The 17,582-nt window shown below is 47.5% G+C and overlaps 2 protein-coding genes across 2 annotated transcripts; one reads left to right on the top strand and one right to left on the bottom strand.

Moving 5' to 3' along the window:
• The first annotated feature begins 6,758 nt into the window (after positions 1–6,758).
• On the top strand, positions 6,759–7,100 carry LOC147973784 (uncharacterized). The gene has a single exon (XM_087524786.1). It carries the CDS (start codon positions 6,759–6,761, stop codon positions 7,098–7,100), a length of 342 nt encoding a protein of 113 aa, XP_087380912.1.
• A 1,686-nt stretch (positions 7,101–8,786) lies between these two features.
• Positions 8,787–10,160, bottom strand: LOC125506382 (uncharacterized). Its single transcript, XM_048671204.2, has 2 exons — positions 9,430–10,160; positions 8,787–9,270 (listed from the first exon to the last, which is right to left on the bottom strand). The coding sequence occupies exon 1, from the start codon at positions 10,018–10,020 to the stop codon at positions 9,454–9,456; it is 567 nt and encodes a 188-aa protein (XP_048527161.1). The 5' UTR covers positions 10,021–10,160; the 3' UTR covers positions 8,787–9,270; positions 9,430–9,453.
• Between the last annotated feature and the right edge of the window lie 7,422 nt (positions 10,161–17,582).

Below are 17,582 nucleotides of genomic sequence, written 5' to 3'. Positions count from 1 at the left end.
CTCACAAAGATTTTGATTCGACACGGTCATGCTGTCTTGCATTCATCATCGGTGGAGTTACAGACAAGTTACAAATCTGTCCTGAAAATTTACACAAGGACCCCTGGAAACTAAAATGGAAAAGCAATCAAGTCCATCGCAGCAATAGGTACTTCACCGCCGGCCGTCCTTCTTCTCGCCGGGGACAAGGACACCACTACCGCCGCCTCGCCCTGCTCACCGCGCCACTGGAAAGCCACGCTCGCCCGTGCCGCTCACTCGGCCGTGCTTGCTGGTTCCTGGAGAGAGAGAGAGACAGAGGGGCACCGCCACATGCCAGTGCAGCATCGGGTGCCCGATGCCGGAGGGAGGAGCTCCTCTGTAGTGGCCGTCACGCGCCATGCTCGAGGGAAGAGGCCGCCGCGCGCCCGAGGGAAGAAGCCGCCGCACTCCTGCGCTGAGCAGTTGATGGTGGAGTGAGCCGCCGCCACGCGCCATGCTCCTCGCCCGCACGTCCGCCATGCTCGTCGCCTGCGCATCCGCTAAGCTCGCCGCCGCGCGCCATGCTTGCCGCCCGCACGGCCGCCATGCTCATCACCCGCTCATCCACCAAGCTCGCTGCTCGCGCGGCCGCCCTGCTCCCCGCCCGCGCATCTGCCAATCTTGCTGCCCGAGCGGCCGCCCTGCTCCCTGCCCGTGCGGCCTCCCTGCTCACCGCCCGCGCGGATGGCCTGCTTGCCCCCGCCGGCCATGGATGTGTGGTGGCATGGGCTTCGTGCGTGGGTGTGTCAGGATGGCCCGTTGTGGGCTCCGTGGTGTGAGTGGTTGTGTGGTGTGCGTGCGTTGGTGGGTGGGTGGGTGGGGCTGTGGGCTTGGGTTAGTGGGTGTGTTAGGATGGGTAGGGCTGCGTGCGTTTGGAGGGACCGCCATGTCATCGATCCGTGGGATCGATCCGCGTGGTGTGCTTCTTCTTTGCCGTCTATGTTTTTTATACAGACGGCAAAGTATGTCTTCGCCGTCCGCTTTTTTTATTACAGACGGCAAATGTCATACTTTGCCGTCTGTAATAAAAAACGCTGACGGCAAAGTCTTTGCCGTCTGTGTATTTATTTGTAGACGGAAAAGCATGATCATTGCTGTCAGTAATAAAAATGTAGACGGCAAAGACTACTTTGCCGTCTGTAATAAAAAATGCAGACGGCAAAATATGTTTTGCCATTAGTCATTCTTTGCCGTCAGCTGCAGACGGCAAAACAGCTCTTTGCCGTCTGCCCCGACGAAAAGCCGATGGCAAAGATGTCCACTGACGGCAAATTAGCTGTTTCCCGTAGTGAATAATCCATAAAAAATCTCTGTGAAGTTTCAGCTCATTTGGAGTTGTGCAGAATAGGTGGCCTGACGTAGCTTTTCCAGGTCCAGATTTCTAGCTGTCGGAATTCTCCCTCTTGGTGTGTTCCTTACAAATTATGATAGAAAAGGCATTAGAATTACTCCAAAAAGCATTATTATGGATAAAAACATTATAAATAACATTAAGAAAACATGATGCAAAATGGACGTATCATCCACCTCCGTCACCACTAGTCTAGTAGTGATGAGCTGGTTTAGGCGTTGTTGCCTCTTTGGTTTCGGTTCTATACCGGATCCGCCAGACTCGGTGCCAGTCACAGCGCCGGTCCCGGTCTCAGCACCGGACTGGATGTCGGTCTCAGTCTCCGATGCGACAGGTGGGACCAGCAAGAACACCCGTTGATCATTGGCAAGGTTCAAAAATTCGTCTGCCGCCCGGTAGACAGCGACGCAATCACTAGAACACTGTCCTTCATCATTGCTAGCCATGTTTCCTACGACTAAATCTAGTCAACTAATTCTAGACCTAATAAAATGAATAATGACGAAAAAAGCCTATGTTTTGTAGGAACGTTGACTCGTTTGTGGTGCGGCAAATCCCTGGCACTCGATATGTCCTAGTTTGTAGCACAAGTTATGCCAAAATTCACGGAAAATTACGGCATGACCTTTGCTAAAAAGTGGACAAATCGAGCACCTGAAATTTACCAGAACAGAAATAATTCAACATTCCGGCAAAACATAGGCAACTCGACTTCATTCCATGGAAACAACAAAAGGCCACTTGGGCACAATCGAACCACTTCAATGAAAATATATAACATGACCACTTAAGAATATGTACATGAGAAACTACAACAATAGATAAACATGAGCAAACACAATTGAGGAATTTGCATATATCTTGACCACTTCAAATTTTCATCTACTAGTGTTTGACACTTCAAGAAAATCTACACAAATCTCATGCTCTCTCAAACGATATTCAAAAACCAAATATAGATTATATTTAGTTAACTACTGAACTAAATTTTACTCTAAACTAAACCGTACTGCCCTAATTAACATGTAGTTAAACAAACTCAATTCAAAAACTAAACCCTACTGAACTAATTAACATCTACATTATCTACAACTTAAAATCTATTATTACCCTAACTAAAAAACATCTACTATTAACCCTACTGCCCTAGTTAACTAGTGCCACCACTACTACGAATTAACATCTACTACTACTACTAAAAAACATTATCTATGAACCCTACTACTAATTAACATCTACTACTACTACTAATTAACATGCCAGGAAGAAAATGCAGAGAGAGAGAAGGGGGTGGGGGCTTACAGAGAGGGGAGAGGCGGTGGCGGGGAGGTGCTCGGCGACGAAGGCAGGGGCGGCGAGGGCGGGCTTGGGCTCGGGCGGCGGCGGTCCTGGGCGGGCTCGGGTGATGGCGGTGAGGTCGAGGGTGGTGGCGGTGAGGTCGAGGGCGGCCTCGGACCAGTAGTAGAAAAAGGGCCTGCAGTCCCGGTTCATAAGGGCCTTTAGTCCCGGTTCTTGAACCGGGACTAAAGGGTCGATACTAATGCCCTGACCCTTTAGTCCCGGTTCAAACCAGAACCGGGACTAAAGGCCCTCCACATGGCCGCTGCCTGGAGGTCCACCTTTAGTCCCGGTTGGTAACACCAACCGGTACTAAAGGTAATTTTTTTGATTTTTTTTGAATTTTTTTTTGAAATTTTTTTGAAACTTTTTTATTTTCAAATTTCTGATTTATTTTAACCTCTGATCTCTAATCACCCCTCTCATCACTGCTCAATTTAATCTCTAATCACCCCTCATCATTCCAAATCATCTAACTTCCCGGACGGTCACCCATCCTCCCACTCCCCCAGCCTGAGCACGCTTAACTTCCAGGTTCTATTCTCCCTCGTTTCCAAGTCTGCACTCGTTGTTTTCCTGACAATAGTAAGATGTTAATCCTATTAACCCTCAGGATTTTAGCTTGAGCATGAAGTCACACATATCACTATTTGAGTTTGAAACTATTGTTCTAAAAAACAATAATTATTTAGTAACACTAATATTTCTTGAATAAGTAGTTTGACCATTGTTTGACCACAGTTTGACCATAGTTTGACCAGATTTGATCAAAATTCAAAAAAACTAAAATAATTATTTAATAACACTAATATTCTTGAATAATTATTTAGTAACACTAATACTTCTTGAATAAGTAGTTTGACCATAGTTTGACCAGATTTAATGAAACTTTAAAAAAAACTGAAATTTGAGCATAACTTTTTTTCCTTTTGGAATTTGAAGATTCTACAAATTTGCAAACAGGCGGTAGGTGGTCTCCATCAGATGTAACTTTTCGAGTAGATGATTTTTCATATAAAAAACTTTTTAATGCGAGTTCGTATGCAAAAGTTATGCCCATTTTACAAATTCCAGAGAGATTTTGTAAATAAAGTCGAAATTCATATTTGTAAATTTTCCCAACAACTAGACCAAATATCACATGGGAAACTTATTTTATTTTATTTTTTTGACATTTCCATCATTTTCTTTTGTTTTTTCTAAAACTGAAAAGGCGGTCCACCGGGGGGAGAGTTTGAAAATTGGACCTTTAGTACCGGTTCGTGCCATGAACCGGTACTAATGCCTCAAAGGCCATTAGTCCCGGTTGGTGGCACCAACCGGTACTAAAGGTTAGACCTTTAGTCCCGGTTGGTGCCACCAACCGGGACTAATGGGCATCGCACCCTTTAGTCCCGGTTCGTGGCATGAACCGGGACTAAAGGGCCCAGGTGAACCGAGACTAATGCCTTAGCCGCATGAACCGGGACTAATGCACCCATTGGTCCCGGTTCTGGACTGAACTGGGACTAATGGGGTTACCCGGCCTGGACCAAAGCCCCCTTTTTCTACTAGTGGGCGGCGGTGGTGAGTTTGAGGGCGGCGGCGGTGAGGTCGAGGGCGTGTGCGATCGACAGCGGCGACAGAGGAGTTGGGGGAACAGGGGGATAGGGGGAAAGGACTTAGCAAAATTTTGAGCCTGCGGGTTGTTAAGTCAAATTAGTAGTAGCGGCTGTAGAAAAATGTGCTATAGCTAAGTTAGTTATAGTAGTTTCTAGCAAAATGTGCTAGTGCTATAGGAAGCAGTTATTTATTTTCCTTTTCCTTTTATCTAAGGAACGTAGCTATAGCGCTCTTGTAAAACGCGCTACTGCTATGCCTTTCTCCTTTGTTTTCTTTTTTATCTTTACATTTTCTTTTTTTCATTTCACTTTTTCCTACTTCTTTCATTTTCATTTACTTTTCTATTTTTCCATTTTATTTTCTTTGTTAGCAGTAGCGCTCTATCCAGGAAACACGCTGCTACAACACACTTAGTGGTAACGCGCTTTATGTGGCATCACTACTACTATTCCTAGCCTACCGCCAACATGGTGGGAAATTATAGTGGTAGCGCTTTTTCCAGCAGACGCGCTACTACTATATATGTAGTTATAGCGCGCTTTATTAAAACGCGCTACTAGTAGGTAGCAGTAGCGCCCTGTTTTAGCCAGCGCTACTGCTATACCTCTATGTATAAGGTTTTCCCTAGTAGTGGTTGCAAGTTTACTCAAAACAGAAGGTGAATCAAGTGCAGAGCTAGATGGCAGTTCCTTACCTCCCCTCGTAGTAGAGGGATAGATATTGGTTTTGTTGTCTTTTAGATAGCTCATAGTGATCAATAGATATAAATCCCAAGTGACTCAGAGAATAGAGCTATGCTCCCCGGCAACGGCGCCAGAAAAAGGTCTTGATAACCCACAAAGTATAGGGGATCACAACAGTTTTCAAGGCTAGAGTATTCAACCCAAATTTATTGATTTGACACAAGGGGAGCCAAAGATTATTCTGGAGTATTAGCAGCTGAGTTGTCAATTCAACCACGTCTGAAAGACTTAATATTTGTAGCAAAGTAGTATGGAAGTAACGGTAACAGTGGCGAAAGTAACGGTAGCAGTTTTGTAACAATCGTAACAGTGGCAATGGAAACGAACTCGCAGGCAATGGATTAGTGATGTATAAATATGTCGGATGGCATTCATCATGCAATAGTTATAACCTAGGGTGACACGGAACTAGCTCCAATTAATCAATATAATGTAGGCATGTATTCCGTATATAGTCATACGTGCTTATAGAAAAGAACTTCCATGACATCTTTTGTCCTACCCTCCCGTGGCAGCGGGATCCTAATGGAAACTAAGGGATATTAAGGCCTCCTTTTAATAGAGAACCAGAACAAAGCATTAGCACTTAGGGAATACATGAACTCCTCAAACTACGGTAATCACCGGAATGAATCCCAATTACTCTCACCTTGGGGTATGTGGATCATAACTCGTAATAGGTGTCTACAACTTGCAAGTTCGTATCAAGAACACAAATATATTCACGAAAACATAATAGGTTCAGATCAAAAATCATGGCACTTGGGCCCTAGTGACAAGCATTACGCATAGCAAACTCATAGCAACATCAATCTCAGAATATAGTGGATACTAGGGATCAAACCCTAACAAAACTAACTTAATTGCATGATAAATCTCATCCAACCCATCACCGTCCAGCAAGCCTATGATGGAATTAATCATGCACGGCGGTGAGCATCATGAAATTGGTGGTGGAGGAAGGTTACTGATGATGATGGCAACGATTTCCCCTCTCTATAGCCCCGAACGGACTCCAGATCTGCGTTCCCGATGAAGAACAGGGGGTGACGGCGGCTCCGTATTGTAAAATGTGATGAATCCTTCTCTCTGATTTTTTTCTTCCCAAATATGAATATATAGAGTTGGAGTTGAGGTCGGTGGAGGTCCAGGGGACCCACAAGGTAGGGGGCACGCCCTAGGGGGCCGCGCCCCACACCCTTGTGGATAGCTGGTGGGTCCCCTCTGGTTGATTCTTTCGCCAATATTTCTTATTTATTCGAAAAATATTCTCCGTAAATTTTCAGGTCATTCCGGGAACTTTTATTTCTGCACAAAAATAACACCAACGCAATTCTGTTGAAAACAACGTCAGTCCGGGTTTGTTCCGTTCAAATCATGCAAATTAGAGTCCAAAACAAGGTCAAAAGAGTTTGGAAAAGCAGATCCGAGGGAGATGTATCAATGACTTGCATTTTATAAGGTGGCCTCGGAGGAGGTTGGAGTGTCCAGGTGAAGGAGAAGCAAGGATATATAAGGATACCTGGTGGTGGAATGATGATGTTCAGAAGGCGATTAAAGAGAAGAAAGATTGTTTCAGGTGCCTATACCTGGATAGGAGTGCAGACAACATAGAGAAGTACAACATAGCGATGAATGCTGCAAAGTGAGCTGTCTGTGAAGCAAGGGGTCGGGTGTATGAGGACCTCTACCAATGGCTAGGCATGAAGGAAGGCGAAAGGGAGATATATAAGATGGCCAAGATTCCAGAGAGGAAGACGAGGGATATTGGCCAAGTCAAATGCATCAAGGACGAAGCAGACCAACTCCTGGTGAAGGACATGGAGATTAAACATATATGGCACGAGTATTTCGACAAGCTATTCAATGGGGTGAATGAGAGTTCTACCATTGAACTGGATGACTCCTTTGATGAGACCATCATACGTTTTGTGCAGAAAATCCAGGAGTATGATGTCAAGGAGACTTTAAAAAGGATGAATGGATGCAAGGCGATGGGCCCTGATTATATCCCAAATGAGGTATGGAAGGCCTTAGAGACATAGCGATAGTATGGCTAATCAAGCTTTTCAACTTCATTTTTCGAGCAAACAAGATGCCAGAAGAAGGTAGACAGAGTATATTAGTACCACTCTTCAAGAATAAGGGGGATGTTCAGAGTTGTACTAATTACCGTGAAATTAAGCTGATGAGCCATATAATGAAGCCATGGGAAAGAGTCATTGAGCACCACTTAAGAAGAATGACAAGCGTGACCAAAAATCAGTTTGATTTCATGCCTGGGAGGTCGATCATGGAAGCCAACTTCTTGGTACGACAACTTATGGAGAGATATAGGGACCAAAGAAGGACTTGCATATGGTATTCATTGGCATGGAGAAGGCCTCTGATAAGATACCGCCGTGTGGTGGGCCTTGGAAAACACAAAGTCCCAACAAAGTACATTACACTCATCAAGGACATGTACGATAATGTTGTGACAAGTGTTCTAACAAGTGATGTCGACACTGATGACTTCCCGATTAGGATAGGATATAATCAGGGGTCAGTTTTGAGCCCTTATCTTTTTGCCTTGCTGGTGGATGAGGTCACAAGCGATATACAAAGAGATATCCCATGGTGTATGCTCTTTGTGGATGATGTGGTGCTAGTTAATGATAGTCAGACTGGGGTAAATAGGAAGTTAGAGTTAGAGAGACAAACCTTGAAATCAAAAGGGTTTAGGCTTAGTAGAACTAAAACCAACTACATGATGTGTGGTTTCCGTACTAGTAGGTGTGAGGAGGAGGAGGTTAGCCTTGATGGGCAGCTGGTGTCTCAGAAGGACACCTTTTGATATTTGGGGTCAATGCTGCAGGAGGTTGAGGGTATAATCAAAGCCGGATGGATGAAGTGGTGCCAAGCTTCTAGCATTGTCTGTGATAAGAGAGTGCCACAAAAGGTTAAAGTCAAGTTCTACAGGACGACGGTTCGACCTGCAATGTTGTATGGCGCTGAGTGTTGGCCGATTAAAAGGTGACGTGTTGAAAAGTTAGGTGTGGCGGAGATGCGTATGTTGAGATGGATGTGTGGCCACACGACGAAGGATCGAGTCTGGAATGATGATATATAAGATAGAGTTGGGGTAGCACCAATTGAAGAGAAGCTTGTCTAAAGAAGGGAGTTCGTTAAGAAGGACGTGAAGGATTGGAGTATCACCAAAGAACTAACTATGGACAGGGGTGCGTGGAACCTTGTAATTCATATGCCAGAGCCATCAATTGATTGCGAGATCTTATAGGTTTCACCTCTAACCTACCCCAACTTGTTTGGGACTAAAGATTTTGTCGTTGTCGTTATTGTTGTATATGATATTTATATTTAATGAATATTTTACAACTATACAATAATACAACACAATAAATCTCACTAAAATATACTAGTATTACAAAATATTCCCGCAACAACATTGCGGGCATCATCTGATTATCCAAACGGCGGTAAGCTATCTGAAAACCAATCAACAATCAGTCCTAAGCTATAGTACTTCAGCGAGGGCGACAGGGAGAGCATCCAGTGCTCTTGTCGTCGGCACCGGCATCTGAGTCACTACACTCCACTCCGCTGCGCCACTTGTGCCTTTTTGGCCCATATAAACATACTATTACTGTAGTACACTCGTGGAATCACATGGGTGGAGAAAGAGATACGGAGAACAACTGGCCAGCTTGTCACGCATGACGCATGTGGTAACCTCTCACTTGCTGAAACATGAAACTACTTTTGCCCAAATTAAGCAACAGAGAGTTTGCTTGTTTGGTCCATCGTCCGTCCTGCGCACGACGCATACCATAGTTCACTGGCAAAATTAGTAGTCCACCGACCCGTTGATTTCCATTAACAAGCCGCCATAACATAGTTCATTACGATAAAATTAGTAGGGGTGGAAACGACCAATAAAGCAGTATTCATCTACTGCTTATTACGGTACAGAAAGACAACCTAAAGACAGTTTTCTTCCAACAATCCGAATTCTTTTTGAGTTTGCAATCCTTGCGTAGCTGCAGGCATACCCATGCATATATTCATGTCGTCTCGCCATCTTCAGCGTCCGGACTCCTCAAGTCTTCCTTGGATTAACTGGCTATTCATACAAAATAGCCAAGGCCTCGGATTACTAAGCAGCATCTTCAGCTTCCAGACGGAAACTCCTCAAGTCTTGCTTTAATTAGGACACTGCAACAGCATCGTTATTCGTAAGAAATCTGAGTCTAAACCGGCCGCATCGCGTCTCTAATTTTTCAAATGGAAATCTTCTCCCCACGAGGACACGGTCGATACAAGAACTTGCGCTGCGACGATTGGGAAAAAGGTATTGTCTCAAAATGAAATCACCTGCGCAATATGAGAGCAGCCTGGCTAGAGGCGCAGCTCCAGGTCCAGAGCCTCGCCGGCGCCACTTGCATCGGAGGCCCTTGACCAGCCCGCCACGCCGTCGCGGCCAGGGAACGGGTCCTGGAGCAGCGTGTGCTCCGCCAAGCGTGGAGCGCCACCGGCTCGCCCCCACCTCTCTGGCTTGCAGGCATGGGAGGCTGGCGCCGCGTCCACGCCACCACCGTGCGAGACCACGGAAGTGCACATGGACCGGCCGGCGCTTGAATCGCAGGTCGTCCCGGTGGAAGTCCCCTCGACGGCGGCGCCCCCGAATGGGCTGTCCTTGTTGTAGGGGTCGCAGAGGAATCCGGCGAGGCGGTCCTTGCGGTGGGCGTTCTGGTGGCCGCCGAGCGCCTGCGACTTGAGGAACGTCTTGTCGCAGAAGAGGCACTGGAACAGCCGCACCGTCCTGCCGTCCACGCGCGCCGTCGGTGCCACCTCCTCGTTCCGGTCTTGGCTGCTGTCCGCTGGGGACATCGTCAGCGACAGATCCGGCGAGGCCGCCGCCGCTGCCGCTTGCACATGGAACCACGACGACGTGGTCTTCTCCATCAAGGTAACAGTTGAGCTCAGGTAGCCGCTGTTGCAGTGTCAGGAGCACAACAACACAACACAAGGATATTGGCGAGAGAACTGATGATAGCTAGAAATGGTAACGGCGGCGCCTCTACAATGGGAAAGAGGAGCGTGAAACAAGCTATGGACTCGACCTACTACCTTATAATGAGATGGGTTTCAACAGGTATAAATATAGGAATAAACACTAAAAAAAACACAGAAATAAATAATTCTATTTTCTGCCAAATAATTTCAACTAATGGGAAAGACGAGTGTTGAAACAAGCTATGGACTCGTACGAGCTTAGAATGAGATGGGTTTCAACAGGTATAAATACAGGAATAAAGAATTCTATTTTGCTGCCAACTAATTACAATTTGCTTTCACTCCAATTTATTGGCAGCCCAATCTCGCGCTGTGATTCGTGGTGAATTTTCCAGGTGACTCAATTTTTTTCCGCCTTCCTTCGAATTTCTGGACATTTCACAGCGCCGTACGATGGCTATGGCATTTAGCCTTCATCATATTTTTGAATTTTGTTATGTGGGTTTATTTCATTTCCCTTGTAATCGTATGCAGTTTTGTCCCCGGTCCTTTTTTTGCGAAAAGGATTAGATCTATTATAAAGATTCATTGGAAGTACAAAGCACCTCAAATATAATAAAGATTACATCAAGGTCCATGGACCAACGAACGACATTGCCACCGCCAGAAAGCCGTCGACACGCCGTTGTTGCCGCTCCGATACCGGACCCGGCCTGACCTTGTCGATGACAGCCGAGGAGTCTTCGTGCACGTGCCTAAGGACCAGCATCCTGGGGCCGCAGTCGTTGAGGGAGTCCTGGATTAGGGGGTCTCCGAACAGCCGGACTATATCCTTTGACCGGACTGTTGGACTATGAAGATACAAAATTGAAGACTTTGTCTCGTGCCCGGATGGGACTCTACTTGGCGTGGAAGGCAAGCCAGGCAGTACGGACATGGATATCTCCTCCTTTGTAACCGACCTTGTGTAACCCTAACCCCTTCCGGTGTCTATATAAACCGGAGGGTTTTAGTCCGTAGGACAACATACAATCATACCATAGGCTAGCTTCTAGGGTTTAGTCTCTCCGATCTCGTGGTAGATCAACTCTTGTAATACTCATATCATCTAGAATAAATCAAGCAGGACGTATGGTTTTACCTCCATCAAGAGGGCCCGAACCTGGGTAAAACATCGTGTCCCCTGCCTCCTGCTACCATCCGCCTTAGACGCACAGTTCGGGACCCCCTACCCGAGATCCGCCGGTTTTGACACCGACATTGGTGCTTTCATTGAGAGTTCCTCTGTGTCGTCGCCGTTAGGCTTGATGGCTCCTACTATCGTCGATAGCGATGCATTCCAGGGTGAGACTTTTCTCCCCGGACAGATCTTTGTGTTCGGCGGATTCACACTGCGGGCCAACTCGCTTGGCCATCTGGAGCAGATCGAAAGCTACGCCCCTGGCCACCAGGTCAGGTTTGGAAGTTTAAACTACACGGCCGATATCCGCGAAGACTTGATTCTTCGACGGATTCGAGCCCCTGCCTTGTGCGCCACGCGGTCACGATGAGTACGATTTAGCTCTACCATCGGACAGTGTTCAAGAAATCACACCGGCAGCCGCTCCGACCATAAATTCGGAGCCAGTTGCGCCATCCATGGACGGGTGGATAGACCCCGCCACGGAGGTCGTATCCTCAGCGGCGATCGAGCCGAATATCGTCCTTACCCTTCACGAGAGCCGTGTTGCCAAACTGCCGGATCCTTCTCCGGCCACGGACTCCGAACCGCCTGCGCCCGTTCCTGTCAAATCCGATTGGGCGCCGATCATGGAGTTTACCTCCGCGGATATTTTTCAGCACTCACCCTTCGGCGACATACTGAACTCATTAAGCTCTCTCTCCTTGTCAGGAGAGTCCTGGCCGAACTATGTCCGACAGGATTGGGATGCGGACGACGAAGAAATTCGCCGCCCACCCACCACCCACTTAGTAGCCACTGTCGATGACTTAACCGACATGCTCGACTTCGACTCTGAAGACATCGACGGTATGGACGACGATGCAGGAGACGAATAGGAACCACTTCCCGCAGAGCACTGGACGCCCACTTCATCACATGACGTATACATGGTGGACACACCCAAAGAAAACAACAATGAGGAACGGAAGGACGCAGCAAGGGGTTGTTCCCTCGAGAAGCAGTCAAAGCGGCGGCGTAAACGCCGCTCCAAATCCCGCCTCGGTAGAAATAACGATCATATAGACCCAGCGATAGAGCAGGGTGAACCATCGCCCGACCAGGGCAACATGGGGAATCAAACCGAACAACCCGACTCCGTCGAAGATAATAGTCCGGACGACATCACACCGGACAGGCGCCAGGAGCAACATAACGCCCACCAAAGGCTTTTGCCACGGCGAGGAGCCTGAAAAAACAGAAGCAAAGGCTCAGGGCTGCACAAGACACACTCAAAATCAAATGGAGTGAAGTACTCAACACTGTAGCGAAGTACGACATTAATCGCCACACCAAGAGCTATGCGAAGCGAAAGTTGCTACCTGAATTTGATGAGGAGGCCTTAGATCCTCCACAATTAAAAAATAAAAAGGCCATCCGGTCGGATAGACGACCTCATAGCCAACATAAAGCGGCAAACGACGCCGCACATAAACCAGTACGCGATCCGCATAAGGGCTCGCATCAAAAGGACGGCGCAACCAGATACATCTATGGACCATGCAAGCACGCTCCAACATACAATGCAACACAACAAACATCCGAACACCACGGTACACCCAAATACAGGGGTGCCGCACACCCTCTATGTTTCACCGACGAGGTGCTGGATCATGAATTTCCAGAGGGATTCAAACCCGTAAACATAGACGGAACAACAGACCCTGGGGTCTGGATTGAGGACTACATCCTCCATATCCATATGGCTCGAGGAGATGATCTCCACGCCATCAAGTACTTACCCCTCAAGCTCAAAGGGCCAGCTTGGCACTGGCTCAAAAGCCTCCCCGAAAACTCCATCGGAAGCTGGGAAGAGCTCGAAGATGCCTTTCGGGCAAATTTTCAAGGGACATATGTCCGACCATCGGATGCAGACGATTTAAGTCATATAACTCAACAACCCAGTGAGTCAGCCCAAAAACTTTGGAACAGGTTCCTCACTAAAAAGAACCAAATAGTCGACTGTCCGGACGCTGAAGCCTTAGCAGCTTTCAAGCATAGTGTTCGAGACGAATGGCTTGCCAGACACCTCGGTCAAGAAAAGCCGAGAACAATGGCAGCATTAACAAGCCTCATGACCCGTTTTTGCGTGGGCGAGGACAGCTGGTTAGCCTGATGCAGCACCAGCGACCCAAGTACATCCGATGTCAGGGATGGAAACGGGAAATCACGACGCAGCAAGAATAAGCGCCGGAATAAAGAAGACAACCCGAAGAGCATGGCAGTAAACGCCGGATTTAGAAGCTCTCGGCCTGGCCAGCAGAAGCCGCCCTCCAAAGGCAACAGAGACGAACTGTCCAGCCTAAACAAAATTCTGGACCAAATATGTCAGATCCATATAACCCCTGATAAACCTGCAAATCATACCCACAGAGAATGTTGGGTCTTCAAACAGTCCGGCAAGCTCAACGCCGAACACAAGGGGCAGGATACACCAAGTGAAGACGAGGACGAGCCTCGCAAGCAAAGCACAGGGGAACAGAAGAAATTCCCACCGGAAGTCAAAACAGTCAACGTGTTACACGTGATAAAAGGGAGAAACAAAGAGGCACCTTCAGAGAAACATGCCCCAGGGCCTATCACCATAGAGCTCCGCCACTAGTCGTCCCAACCGATCACCTTCGACCATCGGAATTACTCGGCAAGTATCTGGCGTGCAGGATGGGCCGCCTTGGTATTAGATCCAATAATTGACGGATACCACTTCACACGAGTCCTGATGGACGGCGGCAGCAGTTTAAAGATGATATATCAGGACAGAGTCCACAAAATGGGGATAGACCCAACAAACATTTGCCGCAGCAATGCTACCTTTATAGGAGTAACGCCAGGCCCGGAGGCTCATTGCAGAGGCTCCCTGCTACTAGAGGTTATATTGGGCTTCCCCAATAACTTCCGCAGCGAAAATTTAACTTTCCACGTCGCTCCGTTCCAAAGTGGCTATCAAGCACTACTCGGACGCGAAGCTTTTGCTTGCTTTAACGCAATACAACATTACGCTTCCCTGAAGCTCAAGATGCCCGGTCCATGTGACATCATTACAGTAAATGGAAATATTGAGCGCTCCTTGCGCGCCGGAGACGGTGCGGCCGCCTTGGCCGCCGCACACTAAACGGCCTCACCAACTCAAGCATTTGACAGGTCGTTAAGACCACGGACGCGGTTAGATGAGTCCGGCGCAGCTATACGTAATTAATACAGGTTTGATGGCTATACCTCTATTACAATACAAGGGGCTCAACGCGCGCGCAAAAGTGGCAATAAGGCTCACCTTTACTCAATTTCAACTATATATTGTTTATTTAGTATAACTTAACTTTTGCACAGCAATTAAGTTCCTCTCTTTTTCAGATGACCATCGTGCTACACCCGTCCAGGATACGGCATAACGGAGACACAGGCGCAGACGTGCAGCAGGGACCCATTCCAAGGATTCTTCATAGATTAAGACCCTGCGTAAACCTTTTTTTACTGTCTCTTGTTGATTTACATCCCTCGGTTTCTCAGTACAATCGAGAACCATTCTGATGTCTTGGCATGTGGCCACGCCAGAATAATGCACGTACCTGGCACCAGGGGCTTATTACAAAGGGTACTGTTTAGACCTAGTTTACACCATAAAGACCGAATACCTTAGGGAGTGTTCGGCGTCGCGAGTTTGGCCCTATATGCATCAGCTCCGAATCATGTCTTTGGTCAAATGTTGGGTTTGCCCGGCTCCTGTGTTTTGCTCCCTTACGTTCCGCTCTATCGGCTAAGGCGGCACCAGGAGAACTACTGCGACTGTGCCCTGGTTCATCCGGACGAGCACCTCAGTAGAGAATGCCGAAAACTGACTGTCATGATATAGCGTGAGACTGGTCAACCACTCGATGACCTATTGGAATCTTCAGGATTCCTCCGCATTAACGAAGGGTCGTTTCCCGGCCAGGCATGTACGCACCCCGAATCCGGATGAGTGCGGAGCCACCAGGGGCTATATAGTAGTCTCACTGTCAAAGTCCTATGGCTAAGTGAAAGTGTTAAAGCATTATAGTCCAGTTGCCTAGTTCGCTGCGCTATCACCTCCTTAATAGGACCAAGACGTTGGATTAAGTGTGAATACGCGTCTTCTGCGAACACCCCCGCATTATATGCGTGGGGGCTGAAGCCGACGACTGGAATCTTTCAGGTTATATACATGTATACATAAACGGCCGCACATGAGGCATCACAATACTTTCGGGCAAAACTATAAATACAGCCTTGATAAATTCAATAAAACGTTGTTTTTACAATAGGAATACATATCACTAAAACATAAATTCTTCGAGCACTGGGCCTCTATCGAACGAGCGCCCTCAAGAACTTCTTCAAAATAGTGCTCGACAGCCACTCGGCCTATGGCCGAACCCTGCGCCGCGACAGTGGTGGCATCCATCTCCACCCAGTATGTTTTGACACGGGCAAGGGCCATCTGCGAGCCTTTTATGCACGCCAACCTCTTCATCGCATTAATGTGTGGCACCGCACGAAGGAACTACTGCACCAAGCTAAAATAGTTGTTCGGCTTTGGCCTTTCCGGCCATAGATGATCCACGACAGACCTCATGGCGAGTCCGTGAAGGAAATATGCCCTAGAGGCAATAATAATGTTATTATTTTATTTCCTTATATCATGATAAATGTTTATTATTCATGCTAGAATTGTATTATCCGGAAACATAATACTTGTGTGAATACATAGACAAACCAAACGTCACTAGTATGCCTCTACTTGACTAGCTCGTTAATCAAAGATGGTTATGTTTCCTAACCATAGACATGTGTTGTCATTTGATTAATGGGATCACATCATTAGGAGAATGATGTGATTGACATGACCCATTCCATTAGCTTAGCACCCGATCGTTTAGTATGCTGCTATTGCTTTCTTCATGACTTATACATGTTCCTATGACTATGAGATTATGCAACTCCCGTTTACCGGAGGAACACTTTGTGTCCTACCAAACGTCACAACGTAACTGGGCGATTATAAAGGAGCTCTACAGGTGTCTCCAAAGGTACATGTTGGGTTGGCGTATTTCGAGATTAGGATTTGTCACTCCGATTGTCGAAGAGGTATCTCTAGGCCCTCTCGGTAATGCACATCACATAAGCCTTGCAAGAATTGCAACTAATGAGTTAGTTGCGAGATGATGTATTATGAAACGAGTAAAGAGACTTGCCGGTAACGAGATTGAACTAGGTATTGAGATACCGACGATCGAATCTCGGGCAAGTAACATACCGATGACAAAGGGAACAACGTATGTTGTTATGCGGTCTGACCGATAAAGATCTTCGTAGAATATGTGGGAGCCAATACGAGCATCCAGGTTCCGCTATTGGTTATTGACCGGAGACGTGTCTCGGTCATGTCTACATTGTTCTCGAACCCGTAGGGTCCGCACGCTTAAGGTTTCGATGACAGTTATATTATGAGTTTATGCATTTTGATGTACCGAAGATTTGTTCGGAGTCCCGGATGTGATCACGGACATGACGAGGAGTCTCGAAATGGTCGAGACATAAAGATTGATATATTGGAAGCCTATATTTGGATATCGAAAGTGTTCCGGGTGAAATCGGGATTTTACTGGAGTACCGGGAGGTTACCGGAACCCCCCGGGAGGTATATGGGCCTTAGTGGGCTTTAGTGGAAGAGAGGAGAGGTGGCCAGGGCTGGGCCGCACGCCCCTCCCCCCCTAGTCCGAATAGGATAAGGAGAGGGTGGCGGCGCCCCCCTTCCTTCTCTCTCTCCTCTTTCCCCCTCCCGAATCCTATTCCAACTAGGAAACGGGGGAATCCTACTACCGGTGGTAGTAGGACTCCTCCTGGCGCGCCCTCCTCCTGGCCGGCCGCACCCCCCCCCTTGATCCTTTATATACGGGGGCAGGGGGCACCCCTAGACACACAAGTTGATCCACGTGATCATATTCTTAGCCGTGTGCGGTGCCCCCTTCCACCATAATCCTCGATAATATTTAGCGGTGCTTAGGCGAAGCCCTGCGACGATAGTACATCAAGATCGTCACCACGCCGTCGTGCTGACGGAACTCTTCCCCGACACTTTGCTGGATTGGAGTCCGGGGATCGTCATCGAGTTGAACGTGTGCTAGAACTCGGAGGTGCCGTAGTTTCGGTGCTTGATCGGTCGGGCCGTGAAGACGTACGACTACATCAACCGCGTTGTGCTAACGCTTCCGCTGTCGATCTACAAGGGTACATAGATCACACTCTCCCCTCCCGTTGCTATGCATCACCATGA

Source organism: Triticum urartu, chromosome 5A (genome assembly GCF_056163025.1).
Source record: "Triticum urartu cultivar PI428250 chromosome 5A, HENAU_Tu73, whole genome shotgun sequence".
In the NCBI taxonomy this organism is placed as follows: Eukaryota; Viridiplantae; Streptophyta; class Magnoliopsida; order Poales; family Poaceae; genus Triticum; species Triticum urartu.
Note: the sequence above shows the minus strand (reverse complement) of the source record. Positions and strands in the feature narration are given on the sequence as shown.

Excerpts from the sequence above, each read along its gene's own strand:
- LOC147973784 (XM_087524786.1), top strand. The coding sequence starts at position 6,759 with ATGAAGGAAGGCGAAAGGGAGATATATAAGATGGCCAAGATTCCAGAG.
- LOC125506382 (XM_048671204.2), bottom strand. The coding sequence starts at position 10,020 with ATGGAGAAGACCACGTCGTCGTGGTTCCATGTGCAAGCGGCAGCGGCG.